The 20,273-nt window shown below is 43.4% G+C and overlaps 1 protein-coding gene across 2 annotated transcripts in view; it reads left to right on the forward strand.

Annotated features, from left to right (window-relative positions):
- AP1G1 (adaptor related protein complex 1 subunit gamma 1) overlaps positions 1 to 14,736 on the forward strand; it is a 28,210-nt gene extending 13,474 nt beyond the window's left edge. For both annotated transcript variants that reach the window (XM_039331038.1, XM_039331039.1), the window contains 10 exons: positions 9,675 to 9,797; positions 9,890 to 9,979; positions 10,086 to 10,213; positions 10,596 to 10,700; positions 11,829 to 11,970; positions 12,179 to 12,308; positions 12,400 to 12,489; positions 13,044 to 13,204; positions 13,358 to 13,456; positions 13,684 to 14,736. In XM_039331038.1, the coding sequence (XP_039186972.1) occupies positions 9,675 to 9,797; positions 9,890 to 9,979; positions 10,086 to 10,213; positions 10,596 to 10,700; positions 11,829 to 11,970; positions 12,179 to 12,308; positions 12,400 to 12,489; positions 13,044 to 13,204; positions 13,358 to 13,456; positions 13,684 to 13,785 (1,170 nt within the window). In that variant the 3' untranslated portion in view covers positions 13,786 to 14,736. The remainder of the gene's footprint in view (positions 1 to 9,674; positions 9,798 to 9,889; positions 9,980 to 10,085; positions 10,214 to 10,595; positions 10,701 to 11,828; positions 11,971 to 12,178; positions 12,309 to 12,399; positions 12,490 to 13,043; positions 13,205 to 13,357; positions 13,457 to 13,683) is intronic.
- The last annotated feature ends 5,537 nt before the right edge of the window (positions 14,737 to 20,273 follow it).

A 20,273-nucleotide genomic window follows, 5' to 3' on the forward strand; every position in this document is an offset into this window, starting at 1 on the left:
AGGGCAGCGCTCCCCAACCTTTCTTTTTTAAAAAAAAATTTTTTTTAGACCAACAAAACAAAACACAACAAATATTACACACATACACACGTAATATATCCTTTTTTGTTAACAGCAGTTTGTAACAGTACTCTTCTATTCTTTACATTTCCCCCTCTTCCTTCTTTGAAATATTTGTCCTTATTGCCCCATTGTTTCTTATTTACATTTTCCTTCTTTCATATTCTACTACTTACTAGGAATCCAACATTATTCATTGTAGTAGCACTCATATTTTTTATAAGACTCGACCGGAATTCCATCTAAGCATGGTGATCATACAAATATTCTCATATTATTTAGTGCATATACTATTTTTACTCTAATACTATTTCCAACATTAAAATTCACCCCTTTTCATCCAGGTATATTTATTTAATTTTATTTTTGTTTGACATATATAATTCCTCCTTTCTTGTTTTATGCTAATATTGTGTATAATGTTTCTAAATTTTACTTTCTCTAGTAATTTTCTATAATCCTATTTTATGTAAACTTCCTAAAGATACATCACATCTACATCCAATTTCTTTAAATTGTTAAACGTCTAAACTCTTTTTCTTGATATATTTAATCCATTAATATTTATAGAAAAGAGCTTAATGACGTCTCCCATTTTTAACTTGATCTATTTTTTTGTTTTTATTTTGTTTTATACTTCTTGTCTCTATAAGTCTTCCTTTTGCTTCTCTTTCTAACCTTTCTTTTTCTTGTAACTTTTGTATTTCTCGCTCTCGATCAACTTCCTCTAATAGATCTTCATCATAACTTTTACTCTCCGGCTCTTCCCTACTTTCTTGTTCTTCTCCTTGTGAAAAGTAACTCTCATAAAAGTCCTGTGCTTTCTCAAGTGTATCTATCTTGTATTTTTTCTCCTGCCAAGTTAAAAGTATGCCTTCGGGTATTAACCAACGAAACTTAACTTTATATTTAATTAATTAAGTTATTAAAAATTGGTATTCTCGTCTCTGATTTCGTATACTACGTGGTATTTGTTTTAATACAATTATTTCTTTACCCTTATACATTATTGATTTGTCTCTTGTTTTTTTATATATTTCATCCCTTATTGATCTTCTAGTAAACCTTATATGAACCTCTCTCGCCAATCTATGCCTTCGTGCATAATTTGTGTATGCTTTATATGTTTCATCCATGTCTCTTTTTACTTCCAATTTTTCTTTGCCTAAAATCACCGCCAAAATCTCTGCCATCTTTTCTCCCAAATCTTCCTCCTTTTCCTCAACAATATTTTGAAATCTTAAACAAAACGAAGCTTTGTTCATTTCCAGAAAAGCAATAGATTCAATCAACTCCCTATCTGCTTGATCAGATTTCTGTATCATCCCTTCTATTTTACTATCAACAAGCTCCATTTTTGTTTCAACTTTTTGAATTCTTTGTTCATTTTCCATCATTGTTTGTTGTATATTACCTATCTTATCATTCATATTTTTAATTTCATCTCTCAGTTTTCCAATATAATTCTTAATTTCTTTATGATGTATTTTCATTTGTTCATGATTATTTGCTATTGCCTCTTGGGTCATCATCATTGTTTCTTGAATTGTTTGTAATGTTATCTGCAAACTCTGTGGGTTCATTGCCAGTTCTACTTTTTCTTTTTCTTTCCCCAACATGATTCTTTGGCCTGAAGGAGAGGCCATTGTATTTGTGGGATTTGTAACTGCTTTTTTGCTAACTTTAGTTGTAGTTACAGTACTTGTCATTTTTATAACTTGAATAATATTTTTCCACTTTTGCATAAAGAATATATATAATACTTCTAACTATAAATCAATATATATGACTATAATATCATTGTATAACATTAACCTTAACGACTAAAATTACAAGTAAAGTTGTACCTTTCCTTATCCCATTATTTATCTTAACATCTGTTATATATATATATATTTCTACACGATACATATACGTATACTATTCTCTAAGTGTTGTCACCACTCTTAATTTCATTCACTATCACTCTTACTTGAATAGTCACCTGTTTATATTTCTCTACTATGCTATGATTACTTTTCCACTTCTATTTAGTTCAATTACTCAATTACACTTATTTCTATTTCATTAATACAATTCATCAATACAATTCATTTACTTCAATACTTTTAGGACATTTGCCTGAGTCCGCTTTTCTACTTGTAGCTTAAACACTCCTTGTATGTGAGTGAATATTGCATCAGCCTTTTTTTTTCAGTCACAATTTAATATGTCCACCAATCCACCAAATATCACCTCTTATTTCTTCTTCTCTGTATCCAATATTTCCAAAACATCCACTCATCACTTTGTCCGGATATATGTCAATTAAAGTCCAAGTTTCAATGTTATTTATTCTTCAAAAATAAGCTAAATTTCTCTGTTGTCTCCCTTCACCTTTTAGTCCTTATGTTAATTTTTCAAAGTCCTTCTTAATCACCTTTAATTGTCTCCAACCTCCTTTCTCCAGTCCTTTCTTTGATTTCATTCACACCTTCTTGCCGTTCTTAAATTCCAGTCTCTCACATTTTGTAAAACTTTACAGTGGGCTCTCAGCATTCTTCACGCTGTTGTCATTCTGCTCTATTTGCTCCCTTCTCCGCTCTGTTTCAATTCAGTTGCCGCTGTCTTTCTCTCCTTATAGCTTTACTTTTCCTGCGCCTTCTCTCAGCCAAATGATCCTCACCTCCTTCAGGGGTTTCCTCGTCTCCTGTTCCAAAGCTGTCGGTTCAATTTTCCACTCCCTCTTGGGCTGCCGCCATCGCTCCAGGCCGGTCTGAAAGACCGGTTTCATCTCCGCCAATTTTAAGAGTGCTGCTTCATTCTGCTCGGGTGTTTGCTTTCCACCCGGCTTCTCTGAAGCTTCCTGTAAGGACCCACCCCACTTTGCATCTTAAGAAGACAGAACTCTTGGAATAATTCTTCCAACAGGAATCCTTTATTAAGAGAAAATGGTTGTAGGCATGCTAGACAGGACTTGGGGTTCAAGCTCTCCCATTCAAGGTTTTAAGGGGTTCCCCAGTAGTCCCACCCAATCAACCCCCCTTCCAGTGATAGTTTCAAGTATCACAATTCCATCCCCTTTCTTCTTCCGTCTGGATGGAGACTTCAGATAACTACATGAAAGGCAATTACTCTTCTTTGATATGTTAACGCTTAGAGGCCACAATAAACACACATTCAGTCCTTTGAAGTGTGCTGAAGGAAGTGAGGGCCATAAAGCCCCTTTGCTCTCCCCCTTTTCTCCCTCTTATGGCAGAATCCAGAGAAGGCAGAATTGGGAGTTTCTATGTTTGATAATTAAAGATGAAATATAATTGGATTCTGACATCCGGCCCCTCTTAACAATAAGAGAGATCCACCTGAAAGAAAACACAAGTAAAAAATTTAGTTAGGCTTGTTAGGATACTCTGTGTGAAACTTCTTCAATAGCTTCGGGGCTCTGACGTGACGTTTATGGACCCACTCATTTTGTGAGGCAGGGAGGTGTTTCCAGGCAACTAGGTACTGAGTTGTTCCACGATATCTCCTAGAGTCAAGGATCTCTTTTATTTCGAAGTGTTGTTCCCCCTCCACCATGATTGGAGGTGGTGGGGGGGGGATTTTTGGCCGTAGAGGTGACTGATGCTCTCTTTTCAGCAAGCTGCAATGAAAAACTGGGTGTATTTGCCTGAGGTTTTTGGGTAATTCTAATTCTACTGTTACTGGATTTATGATCCTTTTAATTGGAAAAGGTCCTATATATTTTGGTCCAAGTTTTTTACAGGGCTGTAGGGACTTTAGGTATTTTGTAGATAAGTACACCATTTCTCCTATAATGAATGGTGTAGGCTCAACCCTTTTTTTATCGGCTTGTGCTTTGTATGCCCGCCTAGCTTCATCTAGTGATTTTCTGACTATTGGCCAGGTGTTTTGTAGGTTTTCCATCCATTCTTTCAGTGAAGGGATCGTTGGTTCTTTTGGGGTTAACTCTGGCATAGGGTTGAAACTTTGGCCGTTGGCTATTTGAAAAGGAGTGTAGCCTGTGCTGGAGTGGACTGCATTATTGTAGGCAACTTCTGCAAAAGGAAGTAAGTCCGTCCAATCACTCTGTTGGAAATTTAAAAAACATCTCAAATATTGCTCAAGTACCGACTGGCACCGTTCCGCTTGTCCATCTCCTTGAGGGTGGTGGCTAGATGTCAATCCCTGAGTGGTCCCTAAGAGGGATAAAAATTCCTTCCAAAATGCAGACGTAAATTGCACTCCCCTATCAGAGATGATGCGTTGGGGTGCCCCGTGCAATCTGTAAATGTGCTGGATGAAAAGTTTTGCTAAGGCCTTTGCAGTGGGAATTTTTTGGCAAGGGATAAAGTGCACCTGTTTGGAAAATAGGTCCGTGACTGTCCAGATAACAGTATTCCCATTGCTTTCAGGCAATTCCACTATAAAATCCATGGCTATTTCCCTCCAGGGGGCTGAGGGACTTGCCACTGGTTGTAACAGCCCTGGCGATTTCCCTTGCAACCTCTTTGCTGATGCACAGGTTGGGCAGCTGGCAACATAACTTTCTATGTCCTTTTTTATTGATGGCCACCAAAATTGCCGTTTAATTAAGTGTAAAGTTTTTACAAATCCAAAATGCCCTGCTGATTTTGTGTCATGGCAAAGTTGCATGAAAGTTAGTCTTTGAGTTGTTGGTATATATAACTTTTCCCCTACCCAAGGCAATCCGTCTCTCATTGTGCACACATGTTTGTTTTTCTGGAACCAATCATCTGTTTCCAAACTTTTTCTGAATTCAATCCCAGTTTGGCTGTCCAGTTGTGGTTTTATTTTGGCTTGGGTTCTTGTGGTTACTGGCGCTGCCAGTTGTGATTCTGCCATTATTGGTCTAGAGTCTGTGGTTCGTGCGCTGTTATATTGGGGCATGCGAGATAGTGCATCTGCCAGGAAGTTCTTTCTTCCTGGTAAATGTTTGAGCTTAAATTGGAATTGGTGAAAATGCTGGGACCAGTGGGCTTGTTTGGGATTGAGTTTCCTGGAAGTTTTCAGGGCTTCCAAATTTTTGTGATCAGTCCACACCTGGAAGGGGATTTTGTTGCCTTCCAGGAACTGTCGCCACGTGAGTAATGCCCAACGTATCCCATAAGCCTCCTTCTCCCATACGGGCCAGCGCTGTTCTGTTTCCGTGAGTTTCTTGGATGTATATGCACAGGGTTGCAATACTGCATCATCATTTTCTTGTAATAGCACAGCCCCCACTGCCACATCACTTGCATCTGCCTGTATTATGAAGGGCTTGTCCATGTCTGGGTGCCTTAGTACTGGTTCGGCAGAAAAAAGTCTCTTTAGTCTCTCAAACGCTGCTTGGCACTCCATTGTCCATGTTAGTGGCTGGCTAGGTTTTACTGAGGATGTTCCCTTCGTTTTTAGTAAGTTAGGTGAGGGGCAAGGCTATCTGTGCAAATGAGGGGATGAATTGGCGGTAAAAATTTGCAAAGCCCAGGAAACTTTGTAGTTGCTTTCTTGTGCGGGGTGGTGCCCATTCTAATACTGCTCTGACCTTCTCTGGGTCCATTTCAATGCCCTGTGGGGATATGCGATAGCCTAGGTAGTCTATCCTTTCCTGGTGGAATTCGCATTTTGAGAGTTTGGCATATAGGTGAGCGGCTCGCAGCTTCTTTAAAACCGCTCTGACAAGTTTGACGTGTTCTTCTTTTGTTTCGGTAAAGATAAGAATGTCGTCCAAGTAAACAAGGACCCCCTTAAACAGGTGCTCCCTTAGAACGTCATTGATTAATTGCATAAAGACTGCAGGGCCCCCTTGTAATCCAAATGGCAAGACTTTGAATTGATAGCACCCCATGGGGCAGTTAAATGCAGTCTTCCATTCGTCCCCTTCCTTGATTCTCACGCGATAGTAAGCTTCCCTTAAGTCTAGTTTAGAAAAAATTTTCCCTTTCGATAGGTGTGACAGCATGTCTTTCATGAGGGGCAGCGGGTATAGGTTGCTTTCACTGATTGTGTTCAGGGCCCTATAATCCACGCATAAACGTAAAGAGCCATCCTTCTTCTCTCTAAAAAGGACCGGGGCAGCCACTTTAGGCTTAGCTGGTTCAATGAAACCTCTCTCCAGGTTTTTTTTTATAAATCTTTCCATTTCCTCCTTCTCCTTTGGGCTCATGGAGTATAATCTGGGTTTCGGGAGTTTTGCCCCAGGCTTGAATTCAATGGTACAGTCTGTGGGTCGGTGGGGGGGAAGCTCATTCGCCCTCTCCTCACTGAAGACTTCAGCAAGGTCCCTATATTCCTCTGGTATTTCTGTTAATCTTTTTTCCTCTCCTATGGATGCTTTTTCTATTCTTGAGCCTCCCTTGGGGTTTTAAGTCCATAGGTAGCCTCTCTTGGGGTTTTAAGTCCATAGGGTCCCCCTTCGGGAATTTGATTTCTGTCGTCCTCCAATTTACCCAGGGGTTCCATTTTTTCAACCATTCCATCCCTAGAATCATTGGGCATTCCATACCTGGGGTCACCACAAACGTTAAGTCCTCTTCATGGTTGCCCAGGGAGAGGTGTATTGGCAGAGTGGCTAGGGTAGCTGGCACCCCCCCTGCTATGGATCCATCTAGCTGGCCAAATGAGATTGGTTGTTCCAGTCTCCTGGATGGGATGCCCAGATTCCCCACTAGTGTTGGGCTAATGAGGCAGCGGGTGCAGCCAGAGTCTATTAAGGCTTTCACCTTCACAGCTTCGGGCATGGGGGGGATTAATATAGTCACTGTTTTGAAGATGGGTGTGATGCGTCCACTTACCAGGGGTTCGCCTTCCGAGCTGTCATCTGAGGCATCCACCGTCCCTGTGGTGTAGGCTGGAATTCTTTCCCCTTGGTGAGCAGAGGTGGGGGTTTCTGCAATTTCCATCATTTTCATGGCTGTTTCTTTTGGCTTAGCTGAATACCCTCTGGGTTTGTTGATTGGGGATCTGTCTGGGTTGTGCTGGGGGGCCTTTGAGTGGCATTCTACAGCTTGATGCCCTTCTCTTCCGCACTTGAAACACCCCATCTGCTTCTTGGCTGTATCCGATGATTTCACCGGTTGGTGTGTCAGCTCAGGCGGGGGGCGGCTCCATTGTTTTCCTCGGCGATGCCTCTTCAATATGTCGATCTCTGCTTCCTCTGCCAAGACGTACCATTCCTCAAGTCGATGTGGGTCTCCTCGGGGCAGGCAAGCATCATATAGATCATAGTTTAGTCCGTCTTTGAAACGGCCAAGGAGGATGTCTTCTGGCCAATTCAGTTTGCTGGCAATGGCTCGGAATTCTTGTGTATACTCAGCCACTGGGCGTTTGCCCTGCCTCATCGTTGTTATTCTTTCACGGGCTTTGCGATCAGCCAGGGGGTCTTCAAATCGTCTTCTCAACGAGGACATGAAACGGTTGAAGTTACTGAGTTCTGGGGCATTGGAGTCATGCAGGTTCACCACCCAATCTGCAGCTGGTCCATCCAGGGCAGATTGCACGATCCGGATGCGGGCTTTGTCGCTGGGGATGTCCTGCCCATATTCCTCCATGTAGCTGAGGACTTGGGTTAGGAAAAACCCCAAGCGTGTTGGCTCCCCTTTGAATTTCACCTCCAACGGTGGACGTCTTGGAATGGATCGGTGCCTCCATTGTGGGTGGTAGTGTCTTCCGTCCAGATTTCCATCTTGGGTCCGGTAGGGGGTGGGAGCTCCTGGATCAGTAAATGTCCCTGGGGTTGCAGGTTCCACGTCCCCCTCGGTGTCTCTCCCTTTGTGGCTCCAGGAACTGGGGCGGGCGTAGGGCTCAGGAATCTCCTCTCCTAGGGAGCTGAGAGTTCTCTTCATCAGGTCAATAGCTTCTCTAGGATCCAGTCTGAGTACGGCATACAGCTTCCTCCCTCTTCACTTGCGTGCAGGGATTTCTCCATCTCCTGTTTCCATTCTGGTTGCTTGGTCCCTCGTCTCAGGGTCACTTTTCTTGATTCCTTTCCCCACTCGCTTTTCTTTCCAACGCCCATCGACCAGTGAGGCTTGTGGTCCTGTGTCTCCACCACTTCTTCTTCTGAGAAATCTGGCCTCTCGGATCCCAACGTCTGGCAAGGTTCCAACTGGGTCAGCGGCTCTCTTTCCAGGGAGTTTTCTCCCTCTCTTGCTTCGTTGTCTGACATGGTAAATTTTTGCAAAATCCCCCGGCAAGGGTCTACCTTCCAGGTGGATTAATTTTGCAAGTCCTGTCTAATGTAAGGACCCACCCCACTTTGCATCTTAAGAAGACAGAACTCTTGGAATAGTTCTTCCAACAGGAATCCTTTATTAAGAGAAAATGGTTGCAGGCATGCTAGACAGGACTTGGGGTCCAAGCTCTCCCATTCAAGGTTTTAAGGGGTTCCCCAGTAGTCCCACCCAATCAACCCCCCTTCCAGTGATAGTTTCAAGTATCACAATTCCACCCCGTTTCTTCTTTCTTCCGTCTGGATGGAGACTTCAGATAACTACATGAAAGGCAAATACTCTTCTTTGTTAATGCTAATGTTCTCTGGTGCTAACACTTTGAGGTTACAATAGGTTACAATAAACACACATTCAGCATTCAGCTCTTTGAAGTCTACTGAAGGAAGTGAGGGCCATAAAGCCCTTTTGTTCTCCCCCTTCTCTCCCTCTTATGGCAGAATCCAAAGAAGGCAGAATTGGGAGTTTCTATATTTGATAATTAAAGATGAAATATGATTGGATTCTGACACTTCCTCTTTAATTTACCGATCTCTCTGGGATCGGCAAAGCCCTTGCTGGGCTCTTGGCGAAGATTTTCCTGGGACTTAGGAACAGAGATCTGTTCCTTCACCCGTTCCACGATGACGTCATAGCCAGAAGTCCGCTCCCCAAACTTTCTTGCTCCACAGACTGACAGAGGCAGCAACAGTGGCGAGGAGGGGGATGGTTTCACGCATGCAGCCTAGATCCCGCACATTGCACAAATGAAGCTTCGCACACTCACCTGCCACTTGCGCAGCTTGGCTCCCAACTGACACAAACTGGTACCAGTCTGCGGAAAGGGAGTTGTGGACCCTCGTGCTAGGGGATGCATGACAGGCACTGGTTGGAGAAGATAGGGAGATTTATCCCAGCGACTTGTGGCCTTCCCTGCCGGCCTGGACGCTGGCAGGGATGATCACAAATAGCAACCATGTGCGGCAACCAGTGGTGAGCTCAAATGAGCTGCCAAGTGCCCAGATCTTGATCGTATGTATGAGAGGGTGTGGAAACGGGCAGAATTCTTGAGGACTGGTCATAACCACCATTTGCTCAGTGCCATCATAGTTTTGAACAATCACTGACTAAGCTGTTTTGAGGAGAGTTGGACACTGGAATTTTGCAACTATATTATGCTGGTATAGCATTTTATTTTATCAGTTTAATAACTTTTATCTGACCACTTTAAATCAGTCGGACTATAAGTGCTTATAGAGTAGAACTTTACGTTCTATTATATTTTTATATAACACCTCCTCCCCACTTTAAAAATGGAGGAATATAATTTGCTGGTCCAACATCTGTAGCTTCCCCAATAGAAACCTCTTTCTAAGTGCCAAACCATGACTAAGGAGTAATATCGTCACCTTTCCCCACCCACTCCAGGCAGGGAGCTATGTTCGTGATGATGCTGTGCCCAACCTTATCCAACTCATTACCAACAGCATAGAGATGCATGCCTACACTGTACAGAAACTCTACAAAGCCATTCTGGGAGATTATTCCCAAGTAAGTCCAGTGGCGGTGGGCGGAAACACTCTTTTGATTGTCTCCAGGCAGAGATCATGGCTGAACTGTCACCTTTCCTTATCCTCTGCTAGCAACCCCTGGTACAGGTGGCTTCCTGGTGCATTGGTGAATACGGAGATCTCTTGGTATCCGGTCAGTGTGAGGAGGAGGAGCCAATCCAGGTTGGTTGACTGGAGAAGGGAAGAGGATGGTTGTGGACGTGAGCTTTTGGCCAGGTGGCTGCTTTCCCAGCTTCCTTACCCCTGTCCAAACCTTTGGTTTGCCCAGGTCACAGAGGATGAAGTCCTTGATGTTCTGGAAAGTATTCTTGTCTCCAACTTGACGGCATCAGTCACACGGGGCTACGCCCTCACTGCCATCATGAAACTCTCAACACGGTTCACTTGCACAGTCAAGTGAGTTCCCTGGGTTATGGAAGAGGTTGGGCTTTGCAGTTGAGTCTCTGGAGCTCTGCTTAAAATCTTCTGAAAAGAGCCAAACTCTCCAGGAAGCTGGCATTTGGAAGAGGAGTCTCCAGCACTGTGTTCTCGCTTGAACCTCAGAAGAAAACTTGGTGACAGAGGCCAAGTTTCCATGGGCAATCCATTCGGTGCCACCAGGGCCATGGTAGTTGTGTCTCGACCCTGCTGTAGTGAAAGGCTTGGGACTGGCAGGCCTGCTAAAGTAAGCTCTTCTCTGGTGCCTTCACTGTTTCTTCCTTCCCTCTCTCCCTCCCTCCCTCCCTCTCTCTCTCTCTCTCTCTCTCTCTCTCTCTCTCTCCCTTCCCCCCCTCCACAGTCGCATTAAGAAGGTGGTCTCTATATATGGCAGCAGCATTGATGTGGAGCTCCAGCAGAGGGCAGTGGAGTACAATGCCTTATTCAAAAAGTATGACCACATGAGGTGAGTACTGAACCCCCAGGACTGGTAGTCTTGTTGCCTTTCCACATCCTTCATTGTCTGGTGGTGGCACCTTGAGATGCATGCGTCGAGACTGAACGAGTGACTCCTGCTGAAAGATAGACTTGATATCACAGCTCCTCGTGCATTATCTTGGCTCAATCAGGTACGAATAGCATCGAATAGCCCACTGCCTCATTCTTCCATAGCATATCACAAACTACTATGGCTTGTACTCCAGCAGTTGCAGAGTATGTTTGTCATCTCTTCCAGATTTGCAGGAGTCTTATTCATGGGAAGCAGTTGGTCTTTAGCTGCTCTACCTAAGCCATTAGTTTACCACTGGAATTTTTAGAATACATTGTTGATATGTATGAACAATGGTATATATATGGCTTTAGATCTGAGGCACAACTTTATCTTGGAATCACTCTGATGCCATAAATGTCCTCTCTGAACTAAGAACACAATCAAACGTATCGTTACAGAATGTAAATTAAAGGATTCTGATCAATAGGTCAGCCTAACATCTTTGCAGTCATGATGCATTTTTCAGAGCTAGTAAAAGAGCTCTTTATATTGAAATAATGAGCTGCTTTATTGAAGAGCAGATATTTCTTTGGAGGATAGTTATTGTCTTCTAATTACTTTAGAAGTCACATTTGCTGTTTGTGCAGATAGTAGTAGACAACATAAGATTGTCTGAGAAACACATCAGAAATTTAAGGATATTTATCCTGCATCTCTCAAAGTGTATAAACTGTAACTGCCCACTTCCTAAATTCTTTGCAAAACTATATCTCTGGCTGGGTTCACATAGCCTAATATACCCTAAGACCAGATAAAGTAACATTGTTCTTGTGTTTGTATAATACGTCATGCCTAACAAAAAACCGCTATTATTGATCTGTTTGCCATCTCCTAAACATATGTCACAAGTGCCTGCCACCAGCTGAATGAGCTTAGCTGATGGCTTCATGTGCCTCTGCTACAGAAAGGCATTTGGGGGGGGGGGCATTCTTGTCCCTTTATCAGAGAAATCCTCTGCAACAGGGACAGTTGCTTCTACCCCAATCCTCCTGTGAATAGAACCATAGGACATTCTGTAACGATTACCTTGCTCCCTTGCAGGTCAGCACTGCTTGAACGTATGCCAGTTCTGGAGAAATTGGCAGCTAACGGTCCTACAGATGTTACTCAGCCCAATGGGGAAGCAGAGCCAACAGTCTTGGAGACCAAGTCACCTCTGTCCAGCTTGCCACCAGCCAGCCAGGTAAGAAAAGTGAATGTTTTGTGGAATTCATGCTGTCAACAACAGTGGCTGCAAGAGTGGCTTAAACTACCACAAGATCAGTTGATGGTTTTCTTGCTATTCCTCATCAGAAATTCCCCTGCTTAGCTACTTCCCTGAGTGTTTTCTTCTGAGTTGCATGCTCTTTTGTCCAAATAAGTTAATGGGTTGTCTCCGTGTTTTTTGTTAGGCCAATGACCTACTGGATCTTTTGGGAAGCAATGACATCACTCCCGTCATATCAACGGCCCCTTCCAGCAAGGCAACTTCTGCTGGTGGGGAGTTGCTGGACCTTCTTGGGGATCTCAATCCAACAACAGGTGAAATCCTGTGTTTTCAGGTGGGAGAAAAACAGGTTGTTGGGAAGCCCAGGTTTGGAGAGCCATAGGGCTTTCTGTGTTGCTTTTGCAGGTCTTCCAGCTCCTGCCCCACAGATACCACAGGCTCCATTTCTGTTGGACGGACTTTCTTCACCACCCATCTTCAATGATATACCTTCTGGTGAGAATGTAGAACGCTCTGGACTTTAGGAGCTAGGCTGATATATGGAAAGGAATTGCTGATGTATAGAAATGTACTTCACTCCTTTCTGTTGAAGATATTTCTCAAGATGACTTGGGAGCCCCAATTAAAAACAAAAAAGAGTATTGCTGATCAAACCTATTCAAGCAAACAGGGTTGTTCTCGGGTTGTGTTGTAATATTGGTTATCATAGCCTGGTTTCCAGAGCCATTGTGGTATCATGGGGAAGGTATCAGACTAGAAACGAGAGTCTGTGATTTCTAGTTCCACCTTAGGCACAAAGCCAGCTGGGTGGCCTTGGGCCAGCCTTAGGAAGGAGGCAATGGCAAACCCCTTCCAAAAACCTTGCCAAGAAAACTGCAGGGACCAGTCCAGGCAGTTGCCAGGACACCACTCCAGAAGGAAAAGACAGGCTTTCTCCTGCAGCGTGGTTCCTCGCATCCCTGCCCGTGAGGGTGTTGGAATCTGAGCTTCTAAAAAGTAAAGAAGGTTTCAGGCAGCCCGAGGACTTGAGCAGTGCTGCTTCTCCACAGGCATTCCTCCAATCACAGCCTACAACAAGAACGGCCTGAAGATTGATTTTGCTTTTGAGCGCTCCAATACAAACCCCAGTGTCACCGTCATCACCATACAGGCATCCAATAGCACTGATTTGGACATGACAGATTTTGTTTTCCAGGCTGCGGTACCAAAGGTGGGTCAGGTCTTTCAGGTGGGGATAAGGCTAACATAAGATATGGTTTGGCCATCGGAAAACTGTTGCAAGCAGCCTTGCAGAATGTTTCTGTTAGGGCTTGCTTGCCATTGCTGAGAAATCAGCGTAGCTCCCTTATTGGTTCCCCTCTAGACATTCCAGCTGCAGCTCCTGTCTCCGAGCAGCAGCATCATCCCAGCATTTAACACAGGGACCATCACACAAGTCATCAAAGTCCTGAATCCGCAAAAGGTACACAAGTGAGGTGGCTCTCCAGCCTCCCTTCAGATGGCCTTTAACAGGGATGGGCCAGTTGAAGAGGGAGGCACAAAGGAAGCAAGAGTGCCTTGGGCAAAGGAAGATGCAACCTTTGCTTCTTCTCCTTCGCTGGACTCTTCTCTTAGTATCTTATTTAGTCAGGGCTGGACCTTGGCTCCTCTCCATCCCCTACTCATTTTCACCTCTCTGTTTTTTTGCAGCAACAGCTCCGCATGCGGATCAAGTTGACATACAACCACAAGGGCTCGGCAATGCAGGACCTGGCAGAGGTCAACTCTTTCCCTCCCCAATCCTGGCAGTGAGCTCTGCTCTCCTCACCCTACCTGGTTGGCCAAAGGAATGTTGGGCAGAGCCTGTGACTCCAGAGGCTCCCCAGCCTCCCTGTGGCTGGGGGAGCTGCTGCTGCTGCTTCGGAGGAGGAGGAGGAGGACTGATCTTGCTCATCCTGAAGCATCTCTCTTTCAAACCTTGTGCACTCTCTCTTCTCTTCCTGAACTGCTGAGCCCCATCCACCACAGACATCACGTTCCCTTGTTTGGGGAAGGGGGGCACATTGGGACATGTGCTCTCTCCCCCCCCTCCCCTGGGAAGGGGGCTGCTGCTCCTGTTGCCGCCTTGTGTCTAGCAGATGGGTGGGTGAGATGGGTTTGGGTTTGGCTTGGCTCCTTACAGGGTTACCATCTTTAGACACTTTTGTTCAAGGAAGCTGGTGCCCTTCTTCTTGGGTTCCCCTGATGTTGGGGCCCTTTTCTACACATGACTGCAACCCTGGTGAGCAGTGATTTGAGCCCTGTATGGATCTGCTATTCTGGACAGAAACACTGCTTAGAGGATTTGGCAGGACAATGGGCAGTGAAGCCAAGCCCATTTTGGGCCAGTGCCTCTTTGAAGAAGCATCATGATGGACAAGACTGACTGCTCTAGCAAGTCATTTTTCAATGTGCCCCAATCCCAAATCTTGGACCTCCTTTGTCTGTTCCTTGGCTGTCAGCTGTGGTAGGATGAGTAGAAAGGAAGAGTGTGATCCTGGGCAAACTGCTTAGAGATGGGGGGGGGGGATTAGCTGCAGAAAGACTCGTCTCAAGACTCCACTGCAAAGCTGCTTCCTGCTCCCTCCCACCCCCCCTTTCTATTCCTGAGTCTGTCAGTCCTGGGTTCCATTTGAATTTGTTCTTCTGGGACATTTGTGTTGTATCTGTAATACTGGCACTGAAATAAAGACCATCTGGTTTAATGAGATGTCCTGCTTTTAATAACTGTTTTGGAACTTCATGTCCAAAATGGGGAGTGCAGTGATCCAAAAGTTCAGCAAGATTTCACAAGAACTAGTTCTAATGCAGCAGTGAAAGACTAAGAGAAGTGTTTATAAAGGAGTCCTCTGTATTCCTATCCTGGATCCTTGCCTGCTTTGCAGAAAAAGCAGTGGATCTGCTTCTAGTAAGTATGAGGGTTCTTTGTTTTCCAAGGACTGGACATCATGACATAGCAAATCTGTACACAATATAGTTTATTTATCAACCAGGTTAATGGTATTATACTCCTTCCCCAACAGGCTACTGCTCTGAGTCAATTCCGCCCTTCTAGGGCTTATGATGTTCCCACTTAAATATTTTTACTGCTCAGCCCTTTATGCTGGAAGTCCTTTATTACTGAATTCAAGCAAAAATGAGGGGTCCTTGGTGCTCCCTGAGCTTGTTTTCTTGCAGACATTTCATTGCCCTAACTAACTAGATAATGTCATCAGTGCTAGTTTGCTGTCAGTTTATATTCTGGTATCTTGCCTGTCTGGGTGGGTGGTGGGGGCAGTCTTAGGGATTCTTTGGTTGGGCTCTGCAGTTTCTTAATTGGGGTCTTGATTGTTGGTCTGAAGTTGACCTTGGAGTTAATGTATGCTGATCTGATTACTGGTGGAGAGGTGCTGAAGTCTTTTTTTGTTTTGGGCTGGTTGATTGTCTCTTTTGCATAGTCTATAAATGTAGTTAATGTCTATGTGTTTATTAATGGCTGGTTTGTCAGAGTACCAGGGTTCTAGAAATTCCCTGGCATTTTTGGATTTGGCCTGGTCTAGGATTGTCACATTTTCCCAATTGAAACTATGGTTAAATCTGTCTATATGTTGTGAAATTAAAGAATTTTCATCGTGCCTTTTGACTGCCACTTGGTGTTCATGGATGCGTTCTGCCAGTCTTCTGTCTGTTGGTCCTACACAGTGGTTGTTGCAGTTCTTACATTGTATGTTGTAGATTACTCTTGTTTTTTCTTCTGGGGTTTCTGGGTCTTTTGGTTTGTTTAGGATGTTTTGAAGGGCTTTAGTTGGCTTGTGTGCTATGCTGATTCCATGTGGTTGTAGTAGTCTTCGGTTTCTGAGATATTCTTCAATCAAAAGTCTAAAAAAAAAAGGCTTTCCCAAAGTTCTGGTACTGGTAGTAGTTGGGATGAGCTGCTGTTTCACTGTGGTTGCTCCTTTGCTATCCAGCTTCAAGCAGGACTCCCACCAGAATACACTGCTCACACTAGCTTGTGGATACAGCTATCCCTTGACTTAGGACAGTCATTTAGCAGCCACAGTTATGATCAGAAAGGGCATTTTATGGGCCACAAAGTACTCTTCCCAGTAAAAGGTTGTCCCCACACAGTCACACAGCCACATTTCAAGTGCTTGGCAACCAGCTCATATTTATGATCAGTTGCCAAGTACCCCACAATCAAGTGATCACCATTTGCAGTGTTTTCTGCTGGCTTTCCCACAAAGTCAGTTGAGAAGCCAGTAGGGAAAGATTGCAAATGAAAGGGATAAAGGGGAGCTGAAATTTTCAGGATTTTAGCTCTGTTCCTGCAGCCCAATGAAGAATTTCCCTTCCATGCATGAGAGCAGCTGAAATCCTTTGGTGGGCTGCAGAAACTTTTAAGAGCAAAAGGGCTGCCTGCCAAGAGGATTTCAGCTCCTCTGACAGGCATCTCTTTCACTCTTGTCTGCTTAACAACTCAGAAAATTGAAAGACTACAACTGAAAGTACCAGTTGTACCTGAGCAGAGAACAAAAAAACAGTCACTGACTGCTTCACTCAACAACTGAGATGCTAGATCCAATTGTATTCAAAAGTCAAGGACCACCTGTAGCTTGTGTTCCTGGCAATTGACTAATAGTCCTCTTGCCTTGTAATAACCTGCCAATCATTTATATTGCTCATCACCCTTCTCCTACATCAGGGGTGTCAAACTGCTGGTCCACAGGCTGGATGCATCATGCCGAAACCGCGCCCACCCCATTGCCAGCAATGGAGAAAAAGTTGCAATACGTCAGTAGAAGTAGTGTATACCTTTTTTTAATGAAAATTATCAGCACTTTTGATCAGTGACGTCATCAAAGTAAACAAGCCCACGTGCTGATTACATCAACAGGTTATGGCCCTAAATGGAAGTGACGTGCTCAGCCCCCACCCTCCAGATGTGACGTGTTGGCTAATACCATCAAGATTGGTAGTCAATCCTCTGGGTACATGATTAGGTTAACCCTAGACTAATTCTATGGACATTCAAAACCAAAAAAGCTAAGTAAAGTGAATAATTAGCAGAGGCCTGTGTTTTTTGGGAAACAAGCCCTACTTTGGGGAGCTGTGAAATAAAAAAGGCTTTTTATTTCTAATCATTCTAGCCTAACGATGCTTTTAATTTTTGTGGAGTTTTAAAAATCAGTGCCTCAAAAGCTGGGGAAAAAGAAGACCCTGAAAGGTGGCCAGAGCCTGCATTTAACCAGAGCCTACATTTAACCCCTTTTTTCCTAAAAGGTATTTTTTTTTTCCTAAAAGGTATTTATTTCTAGGTGGCTTTAAAATCATTTCCTCGAATGCAGGGGAAAAAACAAACAAACCACAGCCCCTTTTAAAACCCACAGTTGGTTTTTACCTTTGTAAAAATCTAAAGACACATATTTTGCCATTTGCACCCTGAATAAAATGTATTCTGCCCCCCTATAGCAAAAGACAAGGAATTTTAGCAGGAATTAAAATGCTCACAAGAGGCAAGCAGCCAGGCGGCAAGTAGGGGTTTAAAACTTGTTCAGGCGTGTCAGGACCGCGATTCCGGGCATGCGTGTTTCTGTCTGCTAGTAAAAAAAGGGAGTTAGGCCTTGTTTGGGACATGCCCAGGCATGTCATACTCCCCGTGATCTGGGCATGGCATTGCAAGGGGCAGGGGAGTTTGTACGGGCAGGCCTGAACAGCTAGCGATTTAATCCCAGCAGTCTTTTGAAGATGGCAACCCCTGATGGTGATTTGTTTGATGTAAATTTGACCCCCAAACCTCCCACCGTGGGCGCAGAATAAGAAAAGGACCTGAGTTATACGGCTTCATTGAAGAGAACAAGCTTACAAAGCCTTGTTATTGCAGATTCTGCAAAACATCAAATGGTAAGTAAATATATATATATTGATTGGTTGAAACAGCTAGCCTAAATCTACCTTATTTCCTGCTTTAGAAACGGCGGAGTCTCAAAATGTCAGCATGCCTCAGATTCTGAAAGCGTGTATCATTAAAATATTACACCACTGCTTAATGGGATGTCTACAATCAGATGAAGACCACATAGATGGTACCAGTGAAACAACGTATTAACAGCTTATGCTTTAGACTTTCTATGCCTCATGTTCTCTGGATCATCATCAGTATTTCTGACAAAATGAATAACTTACATTTCACCCAGGATTCCCTTGATGATCTCAAGACATTCATACAGTGTATTGAAAAGAGCCGTAAACCACTGTCATTAAAGGCAAAGATTGAATCTGAATTGCCATTGTCTCTGAAGAGATTCATATGCCAAAATGTAACAAATTAATTACAACAAGCTGTTAATGCTATGAAATTTATAATAAAATGGGCTTTACAAATCACATGAAAGATGTATTATGTTTTTCTTTTGCTGACTCCTGTTTAACTTTGGCAGATGTTAAACACAATTTAATCAAAGCTCGTGGGATATTATTCAATAGTGTTTTCCTGATGAGGCGGGGCTGGCCAGTTTTGCAAAAGTTGTGAAGAACTCATCAACTCTGATGTGATTAATTTGTAACATTACGTACTATTTAAATGCAGCTTTGCAAAAGTTGTGAAGAACACACCTCCTCTGATGTGATTAATTTGTGACATCACCAGCGTATACAAAAGCAGGGTCCATACTGGTCTAGTCACATTTGCTGGTTTCTGGCATATCTGTACCTCCGGAGCCATTTGATCTGCTAAGAAGACCCTTTTCAGAATGGAAGCCACTATTGTAAGTAGTTTTATGGCTAATTTTTGAAACACTTAGATGCAAAATGGAGTTTTAGAATATTCTTGTCTGCTTGCTTGTTTGACTGATTGATTGTTTTATTTCACTAGAATGAATTGACAGACTCAGAATGTTTGAGGGCTTATGAAGGTATTTGTCTTTCATATTTTCATACATTTAGAGTCTGGTAAACATTTCTGCAACAATTCTGACCATTGGGATTTTTTTTTCCTTCAGAATGGGAGGATGACCAGTCATTTGCTGATATTGCTATTACCATAGAGAACCAATTGACAGACTTAGAATGTTTGAGGGTATATGAAGGTATTTGTCTTTCATACATTTAGATTCTTATAAACATTTCTGCAACAATTCTGACCATTGGAATTTTTCTTTTCCTTCAGAATGGGAGGATGATCAGCCATTCGTGGATCTCACAATCCCCACAGAGCACCAAGGGGCCCAGCATGACATTAGGCCTCAGCCTTCCACAAGCCACGCAACACAAATGCTGTTAGGAGGTATAATAATGTGATACAGACTCTTTTGGATATTGTTGCTAGGGACATAGGTCCAAACGATTTTGTTCAACTCTGGCTGGATGCAGAGTGGTTAAATCATCCTCTCTTTTCTCTTAGGAGGAATATGAATGATTTAAATGCCGATGATTTTCTGACCAGTATTGAAAATCTGCTTCAAAGTAAGGCAGAAATATTGGGGGGGGGGGTAATTTGCAATTAGTGGTTACCATCGTGAAGAACAAGGAGGGGGGAGGTCTTAGGAAGTTAAACACTGTGCTGCTCGCCAAGTGCTGGAGAAAAAAAGACAGCACCTAGTAGATTTCAATGTGGGAGGTGAATTTCTGTGTTTTGCTAGCTGTTTGCTCTGGCTGATTGGCGGGGATGTTAGAAATCAAGAAATTATTACCAGGGCCAGGGAACTTCACAATAGACTGGGTGTTTCCACAGAAAACAGAATTGACTTTTCTCAGATACACCTCTTTGAAGAAGATTTAAGGGTCACTATAAAGATCTTGTTTTATATGCAGGACGGTTGGCGTTTTTTTGTCACAAGTAGCCTCCAGCAAGAAAAAATTGTGGCATCAAAAATATCAAGGGCTTCCTGGGTGAATGCTATTTCTGTAAATTCTGCCACACACCCTACCACCACAAATTTAGTCATGGCTGTCAATATATCTGCAGAGCATGCCTCAACCAAGAATGCCAGCAGGTGGTGGAGGAAAAGACGCGCTGCTGTAGGTGCAAAGAGCTTTGCCGGTCTAAGGTGCAAAGAGCTTTGCCAGTCTACACACAGCTTGCTATGGAGGGAAAAGTTGACTGTAAGAATAAAGAATATTGTGAAATATGTGGGGTTTACATCATTAGCCCCCACAAAAAGTGCAAGGAAACCAAGTGTGGACAGTGCTCTGAGAAGGTTGAAAGCTTGGAAGGGCATTTATGCTTTCTAAATTCATTGGACCGGCTGCAAATTGGCGAAAGATATATCATTTATGATTTTGAA

This window comes from Crotalus tigris, unplaced genomic scaffold (assembly GCF_016545835.1).
Source record: "Crotalus tigris isolate CLP2741 ecotype Arizona unplaced genomic scaffold, ASM1654583v1 scf7180000024433.2000942, whole genome shotgun sequence".
NCBI classification, from domain to species: Eukaryota; Metazoa; Chordata; class Lepidosauria; order Squamata; family Viperidae; genus Crotalus; species Crotalus tigris.